Source organism: Grosmannia clavigera (assembly GCF_000143105.1).
Source record: "Grosmannia clavigera kw1407 unplaced genomic scaffold GCSC_156, whole genome shotgun sequence".
Classification (NCBI taxonomy): Eukaryota; Fungi; Ascomycota; class Sordariomycetes; order Ophiostomatales; family Ophiostomataceae; genus Leptographium; species Leptographium clavigerum.
Window position 1 is genome coordinate 1,109,432 of NW_014040784.1, and position 18,019 is coordinate 1,127,450.

The following is an 18,019-nucleotide window of genomic DNA, read 5'->3' on the forward strand; positions in this document are numbered from 1 at the left end:
GCCACACGGCGGGGGGAGGAAAAGGGTTTTTGGGGGTTTTTTTTTTTTCTTCACCAATTTTTTTTATTATTAGTGTGTTCCCCCGGGGGCGACAACAGAAGGAGGATGCCCCATCCCGCCCACTTTTTTGGGGTTTTCCCCGGGGGGCGATAGGGTTTTTGGTGTTTTTGTGGTCCCCGGGGGGTCGGTTTCTTTGCCCTGGGTTTTTTTTTTTTGGGGGTTAGGATATGAACGGGACCGGGGGGGACGCCAGACTCCCCCTATGGGGGCTCTGTTCCACCAAACCACCGGCCCGTGGAGCGGGCAAAGACCAAAAAATGGAAGGGGTTGTAGAGCTTTTTTTGGCCTTTGGGGGGGAATTCATTTTGGCAAGGTTCGAACTTTTTTGGGGTAAGGTCAGGGATCTTTGCACGGAGGGAGGTAGTCAGATGCACGAGCTTTGACTTGGCCGTAAACCGCACAACACGTAGGTATTTCAGCCGGTAATGGTTTGTTTGGATCTGGTGAAGAAGTGCCCGGTCTTCTCGCTGGTCCAGCTAGGCCTCGTTGTCTGGCATTTGGTAGCATGATCAAGGGACAGATCAGGTTCATGGGATGAGAGAATCGAGGGGATCTTTTCGTAAATAGTCGCTACGTCACATCATTCAGTGCAGCAAATCAAGCGGTCATCAGTCCGTAGGCATCATGCGTCTCAGTCGAGTCATCAGTTGCAGGTCGGCATCCACCGCCAGTAGTCAAATCGTCAATTCGTACCGGTCTAAGGCGTCATAGTCGGCTATTCTGCCACTCATTGCAGTCGTCAGCAGCGGTGAGCGCGTGCGAGCTCTGGAACCAGTGGTTTACGGGCAGCGGTATGCATGTCGAGTGGTCCTGCATGGGATCAGGAGGCGGTGCAGAAAGGTGTGGCAGGCGTAGGAGATTAGAGATCCGGTTCGGGATCCAGAAAAGAGTCAGAAGATAGTGGGAGGAGATCAGAATGTTCCACGCCAGATTGGTGTTGGTGATACGGAGAATGATGTTCTAGGTCATCACCTCGAATTGTATGTTCTTGATGCACGTTCATCAAGCGTTCATCACCAAGTTCGCAATCAAGATCTAGGTCTGCTGCTTAGTCTGCCACTGGGAGTTCTGTTCCAGCCAGGCGAGGTCATGAATATGACCTTGGTGATCTTGACAAGGTTCTTTTCGTCCGTCAGATCAGTGCCCAAAGCACTAGGTGCTTCACGAAGCGTATCGTAAAGGCTTTTCGGTTTATTTGTTCAGCTTCTCCCGGTCCTCTTGGGCCGGGCTCATAACCTGTGAAGGTTAAAGGAGGCTATACGTAGCGGTCATATAACGTGATGCACTGTGAGGAGCAGGAGGCTGAATAGGGTCTAGTGTGGGCGAAAGAGTGTTGTGTACTTAGGAAGAAATAGATACATCGCGACCCTTCTGGGGATCCGTATTAATACTAGTGTCAGGCCCCGCTTTTGTGCCTTCTGACCAATTACAGGCCAGTACGGCCAAGTGGGGCGGAAGGGCCACAGTGTGGCGGATTCCAATGCTTGACAGAAACCAATTACTCCGTATTCAATGCTTGTTCTAAATGGTCTACTTCTTCCCCGGATTCACCGTCGGCTTCATCCCCCGCGTGCTGCCCCAGACGCTGTCGCTCACACGTGGCGGGATCTTGCGGCCGCGCAGCCGCTGGTCGATCAGCCACAGGCCGACCACAAACTCTTCCTTGGCCAGCCGGCCGTCTCCGTTGCGATCCACCAGATCCCACACCTCGGCCAGCTCGTCGGCCGGCAGCCGGCTGCGTTGCCACAGGTCGCGCACCACCACGTTGGGCACGTCGTCCGGATGCTGGTCCTGGTCTTGCAGCGGGCTGCTGCTACTGGCATCAAACCCTTGTAGTCCCCGGTTGCTCGCCCACAGCGCCTCGTATCGTCGTCGCTGCCGCTCCGTGATCTGCTCGCGCCATCGTCGCCGCGATCCCTCATGGTGCTTGTGCTTGTGCTTGCCGCCGCCTACCAGCGGCACCGGTGGCCGGTGGAGGTGGTGGTGGTGGTGCAGCGGCAGCAGTCGTCCGCGTCGGTCGCGCTCTTGCCGGCTGTCCTCCGTGTCCGAGTGCGACCGCTCCGGCCGCAGCGTCTGCGGCATGGCTGACGTGGCTGCTGTCGTGCTTGTGGAGCCGCCGGTGCGGGTTGCTGTGAGCCGGATGTCGCGCGAGAACGACCCTCGCGGTGGTGGTGGCCGCGGTGGCGGTGGCCGCGGCGAAGTCGACGTCGTGCGTGTGGACGGCGTGACCGGATGGCGGGCCGTGGCCACCGATCCGGCCACAATGGCACTGGCCAGGTTGTCGAGGGCCGACGACGACGTCGAGAAGGACGACGATGACGACGGACTGCTGGCTGGCAGCCGCGACGACTGGAGCTGCACGCCGTCTCGTTGCTGTATGGCGGCCGAGATCACTGCCGTCGATGGTCGCGCCGGCTGTCGTGGCGGCAGTGGTGGCGGCGTAGACTTGTTGTGCGTGTTGTGCGTGTTGGTGTTGCCGTCGTCGCTGGCCTCCAACCTGTGGATCAGCGTCGAGGTCGACGGGATGGCTGTAGTGGGAGTCGTAATGTCGGGAGCCGAGAGCGTCAAACTGATGGTCGATTGGCTGGCAGATTGGCTGGAGGACTTGACTCGCGAGACGTTGTAGCGGTCCAACGATTCTGCCCGAGGACATGGCAGTGGTTTTCGTTTCACCCGATCTATCCTCTCCCTTTTTGCCTTCTCTGCTGCTGCTGTTGCTGCCTGTCCTGCCGTCTTCTCGCCCGTCTTCTCGGCTCGCTCGGCCGTTGCTGCTGCCGCCGTCCTGCGCCTCTCCGCGTCGCCAGCTGCTCCCGACGCCAGCAGTGCTGCGGCCGAGCTGCCGGCAGGACTGCCCAGGGCCGCCCGGGTCTGACCTATGTCGCCTAGATTCGTTCCGGTCGTGACTGATCGGCTGGCCGCCAGCTTGGCCGCCAGAAACGATGCTGACCGGTCATGCCGTTCCGGTGACAGCGACAGCGAAGGCCCGTCCTGCTCCCGCCCGGTGCTGCCGGACCGGCTGCGGCTGCTCCGGCTGTGGCTGTCGTGTCGCTGCTGTCGTGCTGGTGGTGGTGCCGGCCGCGGCGGCAGGTCTGGCGGCGTCGCTGCCGCTCGTCGCACCCCGTGGCTAAAGGCCAGCGCCGCGCCCTGCAGCGCTGCGGCCGCTGCCGCCGCGTGCTGTGCGTCTGGCGTCGCCGTCGTGTAGATGGTCACTGGCAACTGGAAACTGTTGGCTCTTCTCGTGATGCACTCGTGACTCACTCGGTGGTCTCACAACGTCTCACGGATTCTTCCAATCCCTCTCGCCGCGTCGCGTCGAGGCCGCCGGCCCTCCGCAGCCCGTCTAGGCAGACAGATGCCAAATCAGGCGTTCCGATGCAGATCACAGACGCAGATCGAGTCGAGCATCAAAGACAATGACAACCGACTGGATTATGGACTTGGTTGGCTGAGCAGGTCCAAGGAGGAAGGAGCGGCCAGTAGAATGCAACTGGCAGCTGCAGCTGTGTAATAAGGCTGAGCAACGGGCGTCTAGGGGCTGAGTGGGGCTACTAGTCTCCGCAGTTCTTGAGATTACTGTACGGAGTACGTATCTTATATTATATTACATACAACACGTACACTCTCCGTAATATCTCAATTAGCTTAGTCAGCTCAATACGACTCCTACAATATATGCAAATCCAGTCCGCCAGATACAACGCCATAAAAGCAACCGTGCTTCCTGCACGCAGAGTCCTGGCCCTGGTTTGCCCTCAGTCGAGTCTCCGTCTCCTCTTAAAGTGCAAGAATACATACAAGAACTGAAATCGTCTGCTCATCTCCGCCTCAACGGTCCCTAAAAAGCATCCTCGTCTGTCCATCCGCTTGCGTCTGCATCCACCGGCATATGGCCTGCATATGTCGATGCCGTCAACGGAGGAATGCCCCGGACGCGCTTGGCCATGCTGCCGCCACCACTTGCATCGCCTCCGCTGCTGGCAGCACCGGCTCCACTGCTCCCAGCCATCGACGGCATCGTCTGCCGGCTGTCCAGCTCGTAATCGTCCGACAGCCGCTTGCCACGAGCCGCCCGCATGCGCGCGTAGTATTCCTCCGACACGTCCGGTTCTGGCTCCGAGTTGTCGTCGTCGTACGTCTCCCAGTTCTCTGATCCCGACACTGTTGCCGACGTGTTGGTCGACGTGTTGGAGATCTGCCGAACCGACCCACCAGCCGAATACGACGTGGCTGTCGACGTCGACGCCGATGCCATCGCCAGTCGCTCACGTGACGCCCGGTACGCTGCCGCTGCTTGCTGGTGCTGCTGTGCAAAAAAGCCCTGTCGGCTGCTGTGCTCCGACTGCTGCGACTGCGACCGGCTGCTGCCGTCGTCGTTGTAGCTCTCGCGATCGTCGTATACGTCCTCTGGATCGACGTGTCGCACGTTGATCGTCGACGCCGACAGTTTGGCTCGCTGGAAGGCCGCCTGTGTCGGTGTCATCGGTATTGGCGTCGACATCGGCATCGGCATCGGCATCGGATCCGTCTTAACTGCCGTCAGATCCCGCATCTTCGGCGGAGGTGCCCTCATCAGCACCGGTGCCGGCCGCAACATCCCACCACCGACGCTTCCCATCATACTGCTTCCCAATGTCCCTGCTCGCGGCCGCTCCGGCGAGTTCATCCCGTGCTTCAGCGTCCCCAAAGGCGCTCGTGTCGCTGCTGCTCCCGGGATCCGTGTCGGGCTGGTCATCTTGTTCGTCGCTGCTGCTGCTGCCGCAATCGACACTGGTGCCCGCTTGAGTGTTCCGCCTGTTCCTGTCGATGGTGCTGCCACCGGCGTCTTGGTTCCGGCTCGTGATTGCGGCCGCTGTGGTCCTGTCCGGCTGTTTGTGCTGCTGCTGGCACCTGGAGGTGCTCGTCTTATGGAACCCGTTCGCGAGAATGGTATTGTTGATGTGGAAGTTGCTGCTGCTGTCGTTGTTGTTGCAGCCGCTCCTCCTCCTCCTCCACCCTCCTCCACCACATCGAGATACCGTTCGCCGTGCACCAGGAACGGTCGTCCGTACTCGTCCTCCCACGTCTCCAGTGCCCGACACAGCTCGGCCGTCACCTTGGGCAGCTCCTTGGCAATCCGCTTGCGCATCTTCTCCTCGCGCAGCAGCTTGCCCGGATCACGCTTCTCGCCCTTTTGCCCACGCATCATCAGCCGCGACGCGTCCTGGCTCGACGCCGCCAGCTCGTCCCGCTCCCGCATCAGCGCCTGATGTCGGTCCACCATCGCCAGCGTCGGTGCCCGCTCTTCACGCAGCGCCTCCAGCCGCCCAATCTCCCGCTCGTGTGCCTCCAGCAACGCGTCGCTGTACGCGGCCGAGAACGCCGGCGTGAACGCCAGCATCTCGTCCTCCGACAGGTACAGCACGTCCCACAGCTCCTGCAGCCGGACGCGCGCGTCCTCCACAAACGCCGGCAAGTGCTGTCGCTTCTGCTCGTTCAGCCGTGCCAGCTCATCCTCGTACTCGTTGACCTGTCGCATCCCACATCCCCGGTTCGCCCGCACGAACCCCTTCTGCTCCTCTTCTTCCACCCCCAGCTTGCTCCAGAGCTCCTCCACCGCAGCCCGTAGCTCCCGCAGCCGCCTCTCCCGCGCCCTCTTCTCGTCTGCCAGCCGATCGCGCCGCGCCCGCAGCCGTGCCAGGTCCTCCTCGTGCAGCCCCAGCTGCTCTGGCGAGTCGCGGTAGTGCTTCACGATCGCCCCGTCCGTCTGCGCCTGCGGCGTCCCTAGCTCCGCCCACAGCTGCACGATGTTCTCCGCCAGCCCCTTCACCGTCGCCACCCGCCGCGTGTACTCCTCGTAGACCCGCGTGAATTCCGCGTCCAGCTGGTCCACGTATGCGGGCGACAGGTCGAAGCTGAGCGATATTGACTGGTTCAGTCCCGTCGGTGGTAGTGGGATCCGCACAAACGTGCTCTCTAGATGCGATGAATATGATTGGAGCGCATCCGCAAGTTCTGCTCAGTCAGCCTTGTCCTCACTTGCACACGCACTCTCTCGTTTTCTTCCCCCGAAACGTACTCTTCACCTGCTCGAAACGCTCCCGGTGCATCTTGCCCATCTGCTGGTGCTTCTCCTTCAGCGCCTGCAGACAGCGCGAGAGCGGGTACGACACCTTGAGGTCCTCCTCGTCCTCATAGTCGCGGCGTGACCGCGAGTCCCCCAGCGACACCTCCATCTGCCGGATGCCGTTGATCATCCGCTGCGCCTCCTCCACCATGGTCTTCTTCTCCGTCGTCACCAGCCGCACCTGGTTGTGCAGCGCCTCTGAGAGCGCATTAAACAGCTGCATCAGTTAGCAGGCGGGCAAACGGCCGCGTAATTGTTTCGCCAACGCACCTCCTCTTCGCGTGTCTCTCGCTCGTGGTTCGACACTCCGATCTCATCAAAGAGTCCGTGGAGCTGGCCTATGATCGCATTGACCTGCTGCGAGAGATAGCTGGCGTCCATCGCCGCGATCTGGTTGGTCGACAATACGGTATCTATCATTAAGGCTGGAAGCAGCGCTCCCTGCTAGAACATAGTATCCCAAGCCGCACCAGAAGCTGGGAGAGGATCGAAGAAAGCGTGATTGACAGCGAGAGGGTGAAAAGATCGTTGTTCCTTCCGAAGTTCGCTGGAGCCGGGGCAGATTGTGGTGGGAGCGGATCGTCGATTTAAAGAGCAATGGTGCAGGCACGGCGGGCCTCTGGGTAATGCAACTCTGTGCTGCCGAAGTCTTGAAAGTCCCTGATTTGTTTGGCGCTCTTTGTCCCGTGGCGTATCCAGGGGCAACCTTGCTGACTCAGCGCCTGCGGGACCGGCCATTGGCTGGAAGCAAGCCCCTCTGTTTACAATGTACTTTGTTCGACAGCCAGTCGCGTCGTACTCTCCTGCAATTTGCGCCCGAAACGGTATAGCAGCGTTGCATTTCCATTTATTGTGGCGCGTACGACGTAATGCATTCTCTCGCTCTGTTCTGTAAGATACACTTCGTTTCCCACAGATTTGGGTTGCCGCAATAATATCGTGCAACTCCAGGTTAATTTTACTTTTTTTTTGGTACGGAGTACGGAGTATACATACACTCTTCATTACAATCGTCAACAGGGTAAGCCTCAAATAGCCTTTTTCGTATCTGAAAGCCAGGGACCGCTCTTTTCCCCTAACCGGCCGCCTGCATCACCATCAGTCGCACTAATTCACCCCCTGCTAACCGACAGCCCCCAGTTGTCAGCCCTGGTGGTATGTTGGAGGACTCCGATCAGTCATGCGCCATTCAAAGCGCCAGCTTTCTACTTCGCAGCCCCTGTCTCTGCTTTTATCATCTGACCCGAGCTTGGTTAGCTGTTGGCTGACGTGTTGATCGAGGCCGCTTGCAACAATGAGCTTCTTTCCGAGATGGCATCATCAACCTCATCATCTTCACTATCCGCCTCGGCTCCGTATTCGAATGGATTATCCGTCTCGGCACGTGATATATGTGGCATTTGCTTCGGCCTTGGCGTTGACAACTGCGATGTGGACGACGAACTAGAGTCTCGTTTCGACGGAACGTTTCCAGCCTCAGGAAGCTCAAACATGTTCCGCATTTTTTTGAACAGATTAGTCGATGCCAGCGACGTCGGCCGGCTGCGTGACAATACCGATGGCAGCCGTTCACTTGTACGGGGCTGCTGTAGATGTTCGTCTGCTATGCTGGCTGCCTCGATGGCGAAGCCTCTCCCGTCCACCGCCACGACGTGGCCGTAGTCCAGCTTTGCCAGTGGCTGGCCCCGGCTACTAGGAAGAGGCTCGTCGTGAGGCGCAGACTCTGGTGTGCTGGACCAACTGCCTGTAGTCTCGCCGTGCACAGATCCCGGCGTGGCCTCGACGCCAGAGCCTTGCCAGGATTTGTTGGTAACGTCACGAGGCGCAAAGACGGCCGTGTCCTCAGCATCACTGTCGCTATAGGCAGGGGTTTCCCACTCTGCTCGGCCGGGTAGCTGCCGGGGGGGTGTAATCGGCACCGTTTGCAGTTCGTCGGAACGGTCTGGCTGTGGCGTAGTCGGGTCTCCATGTTTGGGATCAGATTGCTCGACCCTTGGGGGTACCACTTGGTGCATATGCTCATCATATGGCGCAATCTCACCAGGGGCAGGCCCTTGTTGTCCTTCCTCTTCATCTCCAGTCTCTTTGAACGAGGGGCTCCCTGGCTCTTCGTCGTGGGACGCCGCAATAATGGATGTCGGTGTCTGGGGAAACTTATCAAGTTCGGAGCTTAGACTGTGCTCGCTGACTGGCGACACTTCATCGTCATCCTCCGATAGGACATCTTGGCCGAGCTTGGCCGTAGCATCTCGAACAGGACTTCTCTGCGCCATTTCGCTTCCAAAGCTCTCTGTCGGTGCACCGCTTGCTTCATGCAGGACCGGTGGCAGGTAGATGCTCTGTTGGACAGTAGAGGCGTAGTAGCTGGCACCATAATCGACATAGTCAGGGGGCAATGCTGTCTGCATAGCCTGACCGTAGGCAGAAGAATGGCCCGGATGATCCTCGACCATGGCATCCGGGACGTACGAAATATGGACGCCGTGCTCTTCCGAGATAACTTCGGGCACTATCGTGAAGTCGTGGGTCTTGTGACTGTCTTCGTTCTTGTGCAGATCGTCATGGTGTGCTGGTTCCCTCTCGGCGTCTGTTTCTGAGCCCTTTTCGAATGATTCGGCATCGACAAAGCTTGTATCACTTTTAGCTTCGTGCGCAGCCTCCTCTGATGCTCCAGTCACCACGATCTCGGGAACTGGCTGTTTTTCTACCACAGCCGTGGCCGCGTGATCGTCGGAGAGAGGCTGTGCCACATTATCGTTGACATGGTCTATAATGGCAAAAATGGGTGATACTTCGCTGTCTAACTGCTCGGCTGGAATCTGGGCGTTGTAGATGGGTGTGTCATCCTCCACAGCGATGTGTCCAGCTTCATTTTTCTGCACTTCGTGATTATTGCCGTCAACTTGGGCAACGTGATGGTCTAGACCAACAGGTAGCTCCTGGGAAGCTAGTACAGCTGCAGTGGTGATGGCACCCTGCTCCTCGTTCTCGCTGAACTCCACCATCGTGTTCTTGCTGACAATTGGTTGTACGTTCGGAGATGGCAGTTGGGCAGCCGGCTGCATATCATTTTCACCGACAGTCGTTGTTGCGTCTTTAGAGGGTGTCATCTCATCAGGAGACAAGACTGGAATTACTTCGTCATTACTCTTGCCAAATTTGCTGTTGCTTGGATCCCCTTCTAGTTTAGGCACGATGCCTTCAGTCGAAGCTTCCGTATCCTCTTTGTCATCAATGCCTCTGTCTCTTGGTTCATCAGCAACGATTGTCGATACGGCCCCCCGGCCTCGACGCTTGCGCCTTTTCGGTATTTCTGGGAGAGGTACACGAAGTTGCTCGTCGATCCGGCGGTTGAGCTCCTAAGGACAGCAAACTGTGGTTAGATGGAAAAGCTCTTGATGACTTGGTCGATGGCGAACACGTACCTTTCGTTTCTCTTCGAGAACGGTCAATTTCACCTTCCCCTCTTCTATGGCCTGCTTCGCTGCCTCCTCAACGGTGGCTATCATAGCATAGGTCGATTCCTCCATCTCAATCTCCTCGCGCTCCAATTTGACCTGTCTGTCCTTGTCCTGTTGTGCGAGCTGGGCCCTCAGTTCGTCATCCTCGTGTAGCCTTTTGGCCTCACGCTCCTCATCTTCTAATCGACGCTGCTCTGCAATCCCAGCGAGCTGTGCCTGCCGCTTTTGGGCCGAGCTGCGTGACTCGTGCTCAAAGGCGCTGTGCAGAGCAGTCAGGGCTGTCTCCTGGCGCCGTTCAAGCTCGTCGAGCTTTGATTCATGATCCTTGACAGACAGTGATGAGATAATCTCGTGTATGTTCGATAACGTCTCGTGCATCTGCGAGACCAGCTCCGAGACGTCGACCATCTTGATGATTAAAGGGCAAAAGGCGCCTTATTGTAGATTTGCCAGGTAAACAATTAGGAGGAACAGAACGGGTTTGTTGACGAAATGGAAATACTGGAAGAACATAAAGCTAGAAGCTATCGACAAAGAGGAAACAAAAGAGCATATCAACGGTGAGAAGATAACACGTTTTTCCCAACTGTCAGCTACGAAGGGCAGAAGCGAGGTACATCGGGGACATCTTGAGGCATCGTCACGTATCTGTTCCCAGGTCTGCAGACCCCTTGACACAAGCTAAAGCTTTATTGGGCTCGAGGGTAGCTTGCTTGGGAAGCTCCCTACAGGTCGGATGTCACTTAAAATTAGGGCATTGTGTCATGATTCCCGCTGCCGAGATCGGCCGTGGCTGAGATGCAGAATAAGCGTCTCGAGAGCCAATGGCGAGATCGAGTTATGTGACCAGTCTGTAAATTCTGCAGAATCTGCAGAATCTGCGGCTCGTCTTTTGCGTAGCTGGAGATCCTCGCAGGGGGATGTGGCGCATCACAGCGTAAAACGTGCGTTTGAAAAATGTAGGGGGTTTTAGGTTACGAGTTCGTTTCAGGCGACTGTTCCATATTTGCACCAAAAGTATTATCGTATCCTTCTAGGAAAGCACACGCATGCATTCAAAGTCTGCTACTCAGATATGTACAAACATACATGATCTCGACGAGAGGATGGGGGAATCAATCGCCACCAGTGGAAATAAGAAAGAAAAGGCTGCAAAAATAAACAAGATTATCGCGTAGAAAACCACCCCTCTGAAGTAGCAAAGTCGCCTGTCCGCCTTTCCCAGGGGTTCCTTCCCACAGCAGTTATATCCTGTTCGGTGCAGGCCTGTCTGCATTGGTTGTCCGGCGGTTGTACTGCTCGCGATAGTTGATGCGCTCGTAGGTACCGAAGCCAATAAAAGCCACACCGATGACGAGCCAGATGCTAGTGATGATCAGGCCGACCGGGAACAAGATGAGCTGGACGCCAGGGAGAACAAAGGCGACGGTGCCGTTGTGCAGTTCCTCGATGATAGCGCTGACGGCAACTGCGGCAATGGCCGACTTGGACAGGACGACCTGGTCGCTGAAGATGCCGGCGACGAACGAGGCCTCATTGGACGAGACGTTGGTTGAGACAGTGCTGCCGGTGCTGTTGATGCCGGTAAGCGTGACAATGGGCATGACGAGCGCTTCGAGAGCGGCCCTAAAAATGTGTTAGAAACCCGCTGCAGGTACTGGATCTCGAGATGCAACATACATGGTCAGGTTCCCGGTCAGGGCTTCCTTCTTGATCTGGCCCACAAACATGTACGTCTGCAGCAGCTTGAGGTCTGAGTTGGTGGTGGCCATGGTCATGTTGGCAGCGGCCTGCCGTGCAGAGATGTTCGAGGAGGTGGTGCCAGTCGAGACGGGCGAGACCGAGGCGCCGGTGTAGCTAAGGCCAACCATGATCTTGTCGGGAGCGATGCCGGCAAACTCGTCTCGCGCAGCAGACAGCTGGTAGAGCCGCAGGTCGGCCTCAAAGGTACCGGTGGCATTGTTCAGGACGAGAAGGTTGTAGCAGGTGCAGGCACCCGACGGATTGGACGACTGGGCCAGCTTGCTGAGGGCCGAGACGCAAGCCGCCTCGACAGTGGCGTCCCAGGCAGTCATGTCGATGGTGCCGTCGGCATTGAGGATGACGTCGCTGGCCACCGACGAATTTGCCGTCTCACGCTTGGCAAAGCCGAGCGACGGGTTGTCGATCGATCCGAGGCTGTCCCCCATCATCGCGGCCATGCGCTGCTCGAGCTGGTCGGTGTCTCGTTCGGCCATCATGCCGCCGGAGGAGGCCATGCCGTCGATGCCGGCATGTGCGTGCATGCCGAACAGGGCGGCGGCGAGAGCAGATTGCCAGAACATGATGCAAGTCGGAGACGTGTATTAGTCAGTCAGGAATAGAAGGCCTGTCAAGTCCGTCCGGCGGGAAAAGGCAGGTATGCGGGAAAGAAATGGACGTTGGACGGCTCTCTGCACGAGCCGGTCGGTTCGAGACGTGCTTCCGGATGGAAAGCACGTAGATTGTCAGCGTGAGGGAAGAAGCGAATAAATGGCGATGGAAGGAGCAAAAGTGAGTGAATGAGAGTGCAATACGGGGCCAGCCTGAGTGTGGGTTTTGGGGTTTTCTGGTCGCCGTCGAATGGGCCGATCGATCTCGTCTTGGTCGCAAGAAACGGAAGGTCGAGAGAGTCGAGAGAAGCGAGAAAGGGAGGAGGAAAGAAAGTACGGAACGAAAATAGGGAGGGTGGACCAATGTGATGCTGGAGGACATACGTCGTAGTAGAGGCCCAATGGGGGAGGGGGGATCAGAAACGAAACCGACATCATGCACCAGCTAGGTGCTCTGTAGGTTCGGGGCCCACCATTTCGCGGTGCCCGTGAGATGGTGGAGGTGGTCATGGCAGCGCAGAGCCGCGGGATGCAAGACGAAGTGGTGGTTTGCATTGGTTGAAGGTTTCGTCCAATTGGGCCTAAAAGGCCGAGACCAGAATGAGACAGGGTGGCCGCCCGTGGCCAGGAGAGATAGGAGGCCAAAGCAGGTGCTAGCTCGTCGGCATTGCACGCATCGTGGACTGGCGATGGACGATGTGACGAGACAAGTCTGAGCTTGCGAAACGTTGAAGGATAGGGGTGGCCTGTCTGGCAGGTGTAGCAGAGAGCGATGTGCCACTGGCGCTCACGATTGGATGGCCAGCAGGGGATGCACCAGGGGCTCCTGTGCCTTGGCAGCCCGTTTGGGGTTGACCGTAGACCCATAGTGGGTCCGAACAGGCTAGGGCCAAGAGGCAAGAAAAGCTGGCAAATGAGAAACTTTTGTCTTCATTGCCCAGAAAGGCGAGTTTGCATGCGCAAAGTGCCGATGACGGCATGACTTTCAACGATCACAAACCACGATGACCGTTGCACCCGGACCTGGGCCAGGGACAGGAGAGGTACACCGGTGCAGACGACGACTGTCAAACCATCGACACAACGGCTGAACGGTCGGAGCTGAGACAAATTTTACCTGAAACAGGACAGGCCCATGCAGAGTGCGAGTCTATGAATAGGCACCTGTGGCTTGCAAGCGGCGGTAGCCACGCGATCGGTGCATGACAACAGGCGCTTGCACTCGTCACCCATGTGATACAGACAGTTCCCAAAGACATGGATGCTCAGATCTAAAAAGGACAAAACCAACGGAACGGGAACAGAAACCAAAAACAAAGCAAAACAAAACAACAGAACACAATTCCAAAGTATCACTGCCTCCCTGAGGCCATTCTCGCTGAAGTACTCCTCACTAGCGATCATACCGCCAGCCGGATGCGGCTCTTGATCCAGAGCGCGGCTTGGATGAACACCAGGTAGAGGCCGACCACGCCCCAGAAGCCCAGGATGATGCCCAACCCGGCGGCCAGCCGAGCATCGACGAGGCCCGTGTTCAGGCCGTGGACGCAAAGCTGCCAGGGCGACACGAAATGGCCATGCTTCCCGCGCATGGCATAGTGCGAGCTGGTGGCGGGTCTGGTGCCAACGGTGGCGCCCAGCAGCGGTGTCGAGTGGCTGATGACGGCGGCAGCGGCGTGCTGTTCGTGCTGCTCGATGGCGTCTGACATGCGCCAGGCGACGGTATTGTTGATCTTGTCCCAGGTGGCGTCGCAGGCCTGGCGGCGGGCGTTAGCGGCGAGCTCGGCGCGCAGGTCCGGACGAGAGGCCAGCAGCAAAACACGATCGACAAAGTCGTCGAGATCGACGGGCGAGACGAGAAAGCCAGAGACGCCGTGGACGACAGTGTCGCTGGGGCCGCCCTCGTCGCGGGCGATGACAGGCACGCCGCTGGCCATGGCTTCGAGCACGACGAGGCCAAAGGTCTCGGTGACGGAGCAGTGCAGGAAGAGATCAGCCGAGGCGTAGGACTCGGCCAGCGCGTCACCGGTCTGGAAGCCGGCAAAGACGACCCTGCCAGCGCGCACGAGGTCGGCAAAGAGGTCCTTGATATCGGCCTCGACGGCAGCGTTGCGGTTGCCACCGACGACGAGCAGGGTGAAGGCGAGGCCGCGGCGGTGCAGCTCGGCGGCGACGGTGGCCAAAAAGGCAAAGCCCTTCTCGGCGGCCAGACGGGCGACGCAGACGAGGACGAGCTCGCCGTGGGGCGCTAGAACGCGACGCAGGGCGGCGCTGCGGCGAGAAGGCCGGAAGAGGTCGGTGTTGACGCCGCGGCGCAGCAGCTGCATCTTGGCCGGGCCGATGCCGTTGCGTTCGAGGTAGCGGCGCACGAAGCGGCTCGGATAGAAGACCGTCTTGACGGACGGGTGGCGGAAGAGGAAGCCCTCGACCTGGGCAAAGGTCCAGACGGCGAGCGTGTTAAGCGGCGGCGGAAAGAGGATGGCGCAGTAGCCAGCGAGGTCGGTCTGGAAGTTGGCTAGCACGGGGGTCTGGCTGGCTGCCGGCTGTTGGCGCAGCTGAAGCAGCACCTGGAAGCCGAGCGAGGCCGGACTGGCGAGGTAGATCAGATCGGGCGGACGGTCGCCAAAGGCGCGGGCGCAGAGGACCGACAGGCGGACCGGATAGACGATGGAGAGTTCCGGGTTGAAGGGCAGGGGATAGCCGTGGATGCGGATCTCGGCCGTGTCGAGGACCTGGACTGCCGGCACAAACGTGTCGACCTGCGTGTGGTTGTGGGGGGCCACCACAGCCACGTTGGTGCCATGGGCTCGCAGGTGGTCGACCAGCATGAGCGTCGTGCGCGAGACCCCGTTGACGGGCCCAAACGACTCGGTGCACAGCAGGACTCGCTTGCCGCGCAGCCGGTCAGGAAAGACAGAGATGTCGTGGGCAGGGAGGCAGCCCGCGGCCGGTTCTGCCATTTTGTCGTGGAAGATGTTGCTGGAGCAGAGAGCAGAGGACTGGCCAAAAGGTGCCAGCTTGCTCTGTCTGCCATCATCAGCGTTGTAGACTGGTGACTGATGCTGCCATCGCTATCCTGGCAAATCAGACTTGACAGATGCCCTGCGTGGTTTGACAGCTGGCCAATCAGAGGTCCGGGCTACGACACACTGGTCCAAGGCTGAGACGGCCCATCGAATCGGCTGCGCTCTCTGAGCCCCGTGCCAGCCGTTGCCGTCTGTAGGCTGCTCATGACCAAAAGCGGTCGTCACGGGACGACACACGTGAACGAGCAGGAGGCAGCCAGTGCGGTCTTTGCTCCTTCCGAAGACGGGCGCCCATCTATTCCTACATAGTCTTACCGCCTTATGGACAGCCTGCCAGCCAAGACAATAGTAGCCGTCAACCTGGCCACTAGCAGGTGCTAGGCCACGCTAGCCGGCCCTGATTGGGAGGACAAGCCCACGTACTGCAAGGGACACGTTAAAGAACTGGGGCGACATACGCGTCCCATTCCAGGTTTCCTTGGCGGCGCCCAAGGCCGGAGCATAGGGCACTGCTGCGTAAGAATCCACAGCCAGCACACTGTACTCCGTAACATTGATAGCATCTTACGAGTGCCAAACGGATAATTCTCCGCGCCTTGCTCCAAGCCTTGTCTTGCTGGGGCTGTTGGGCTTCCCCGGATCCAGTTCCTGCTTTTTCCTGTTTGTCTCCCTTGTTCCCGGTTGCCTTCACTCCTGACTTGAACAGGCGAGTTTTCCCTAAGCACGTCTGACACTGATCCACAGTCTTCTCGCATGACGCTTGTCCTCGTTGATCCGTCCGGCTGAAAAGGACGGCCCTCCCCTCTGCCAACTTCTTACGCCTTGTTCACAACCTCAACACACTGTCATCTCTCCTCTTCGCCTCCAGCTGCGCCAACATGGCTGCACTGACACAAGTCTCCGTCATTGAGTCGGAAGAAGCCCTGCTGGACGCTTCAACCGCCCCGACCACGCCGGAGGGAAGCATGTCGTTCAGTCCGGTCTTGCGGCCGTTCCGTGCTGCCGACACCGTCGAAGATGACACCACCACTACCATTGGCCCCGGCTCGCGTCTGGCTGGCAACAGTGGCCGCCTTCTGCCCACCACTCTGCCGAGTCCCCAGATTCCAAGTGTCCGGACGATCTGCTGTGTCGGTGCCGGTTATGTTGGTAAGAAACGTCTCTTGTACCGTCTCCATCCTGGTCTTCCGCCGTGCTGATTCGGTTTCGTTCTCGTCTGCTCCAGGTGGACCCACGGCCGCTGTTCTTGCCTTTCAGAACCCCCAGATCCGCGTTGCCGTCGTCGACAGAGACCCTGTCCGCATCCGACGATGGAACTCGCGTCATCCACCCATCTACGAGCCAGGCCTCGGCGACATTGTCCGCATTGCCCGTGACGGATCTCGCGCGTGCTCCTTTGTCAACGTGCCCCTGCCTGGCGCTGACCCGTCCACAGACACGGCCCCGATCAGTGTGCCGCCTCGTGAATCGAATCTGTTCTTCTCGACCGAGGTGTCGCGCTGGATCGGCGAGGCCGACGTTGTCCTCATCGCCGTGAACACGCCGACCAAGTCGCGCGGTGCCGGTGCTGGCAGTGCCACGGACATGACAGCCTTTGAGGCTGTCACCGGCGAGGTGGCCAAGCATGCCCGTCCGGGCGCCATCATCGTCGAGAAGTCGACGGTGCCGTGCCGCACCGCCCAGCTGGTGCACGAGACCATGGCGGTCCACCGTCCCGGCGTGCATTTCGAGATCCTGTCCAACCCCGAGTTCCTGGCTGCGGGCACGGCCGTCAACGACCTGCTGTATCCCGACCGCGTGCTGATCGGCTCGCTGCCGACGGCGTCGGGCATGCGCGCAGCCGAGGCTCTGGCTGCGGTGTATGCGGCTTGGGTGCCGCGCAGCCGCATCCCGGCGACCAACGTGTGGTCGTCGGAGCTGGCCAAGCTGGTGGCCAACTCGATGCTGGCCCAGCGCATCAGCAGCATCAACAGCATTGCGGCCATCTGCGAGCGGACCGGTGCCGACGTCGACGAGGTGGCGGCGTCGGTGGGCCAGGACCCGCGCATCGGCAACAAGTTTCTCAAGGCCGGCATCGGTTTTGGCGGCAGCTGCTTCAAGAAGGACATCCTCAACCTGGTGTACCTGTCCGAGTCGCTCGGGCTGGACGAGGTGGCCGAATACTGGCGCCAGGTGGTGACGATGAACGACTATGCCCGCGACCGGTTTACGCATCGGGTCGTCAAGTGCCTCAACAACACGCTGACCGGCAAGAAGGCCACCGTGCTGGGCTACGCCTTCAAGAAGAATACGAGCGACACGCGCGAGTCGCCGGCGCTGGAGATCATCAAGACCCTGCTCGAGGAGGGCCCGCGCGAGATTGCCGTCTTCGACCCGTGCTGCAACCCGGTGGTGATCCGGGACGAGATCAACTGCCTTCTGGGCGGCGACCGCGTGTTGCTTAGCGAGGGCGGCTCGCTCCAGGTCTACACGGACGCCTACCAGGCCTGTGCCGACAGCAACTGCATCCTGATCACGACCGACTTTGACGAGTTTGGGGGCAAGCCGTTGCCGGTGGCAGCAAGTGGCACTGCTGCTGCGTCTGCTGCTTCTGCTGCTTCTGCTGCTTCTGCTGCTTCTGCTGCTTCTGCTGCTTCTGCTTCTCCGGCACCACCCAAGAAGGGCACTCTGGTCGATCCGCGGCCGTTTGACCGGTCCGAGCCGAGCGAGAACGAGCTGCTGGCACTGCACAAGTTCCTGGTCGGCAGCACGGCCGATGTCGACCACGATCCGCTGCAGCGCTTCCGACCGGAGCTGCTATGTGATCCGTCCTGCCCTGACTGCGCTCTCGAGCGGGACGGCTACAAGCTCAACGAGGAGTACAGGCCCCGGGCGAAGCTGGATTGGATCAAGATCTCGACGCACATGCAGAAGCCGCGCTGGGTCTTTGACGGCCGCGGCGTGCTGGACGTCAAGCGCATGGCCAAGCTGGGGCTCCGGGTCGAGAGTGTCGGACGTCAGGGCCGATCGTAGTGTTCT

The 18,019-nt window shown here is 59.1% G+C and overlaps 6 protein-coding genes across 6 annotated transcripts; 1 reads left to right on the plus strand and 5 right to left on the minus strand.

The window, feature by feature from the left end:
• Positions 1-1,590: 1,590 nt before the first annotated feature.
• CMQ_2408 (calcium-binding ef-hand rDNA silencing protein) lies at positions 1,591-4,576 on the minus strand (the record flags this gene model as incomplete). The annotated part of the gene is made up of 3 exons (XM_014316366.1): positions 1,591-3,276; positions 3,342-3,387; positions 3,975-4,576. The coding sequence occupies 3 exons, from the start codon at positions 4,574-4,576 to the stop codon at positions 1,591-1,593; spliced, it is 2,334 nt and encodes a 777-aa protein (XP_014171841.1).
• A 10-nt stretch (positions 4,577-4,586) lies between these two features.
• CMQ_2275 (microtubule associated protein) lies at positions 4,587-6,583 on the minus strand (the record flags this gene model as incomplete). Its single annotated transcript, XM_014316233.1, has 4 exons — positions 4,587-5,013; positions 5,076-6,012; positions 6,116-6,380; positions 6,434-6,583. 4 exons carry the CDS (start codon positions 6,581-6,583, stop codon positions 4,587-4,589), a joined length of 1,779 nt encoding a protein of 592 aa, XP_014171708.1.
• Positions 6,584-7,416: 833 nt separating this feature from the next.
• CMQ_2225 (uncharacterized protein) lies at positions 7,417-10,032 on the minus strand (the record flags this gene model as incomplete). The annotated part of the gene is made up of 2 exons (XM_014316183.1): positions 7,417-9,522; positions 9,589-10,032. 2 exons carry the CDS (start codon positions 10,030-10,032, stop codon positions 7,417-7,419), a joined length of 2,550 nt encoding a protein of 849 aa, XP_014171658.1.
• An 836-nt stretch (positions 10,033-10,868) lies between these two features.
• Positions 10,869-11,948, minus strand: CMQ_2207 (uncharacterized protein; the record flags this gene model as incomplete). Its single annotated transcript, XM_014316165.1, has 2 exons — positions 10,869-11,250; positions 11,305-11,948. 2 exons carry the CDS (start codon positions 11,946-11,948, stop codon positions 10,869-10,871), a joined length of 1,026 nt encoding a protein of 341 aa, XP_014171640.1.
• A 1,427-nt stretch (positions 11,949-13,375) lies between these two features.
• On the minus strand, positions 13,376-14,935 carry CMQ_2362 (glycosyl transferase group 1; the record flags this gene model as incomplete). Its single annotated transcript, XM_014316320.1, has 1 exon — positions 13,376-14,935. One exon carries the CDS (start codon positions 14,933-14,935, stop codon positions 13,376-13,378), a length of 1,560 nt encoding a protein of 519 aa, XP_014171795.1.
• Positions 14,936-15,879: 944 nt separating this feature from the next.
• On the plus strand, positions 15,880-18,013 carry CMQ_2124 (udp-glucose 6-dehydrogenase; the record flags this gene model as incomplete). The annotated part of the gene is made up of 3 exons (XM_014316082.1): positions 15,880-16,150; positions 16,227-17,554; positions 17,663-18,013. 3 exons carry the CDS (start codon positions 15,880-15,882, stop codon positions 18,011-18,013), a joined length of 1,950 nt encoding a protein of 649 aa, XP_014171557.1.
• Between the last annotated feature and the right edge of the window lie 6 nt (positions 18,014-18,019).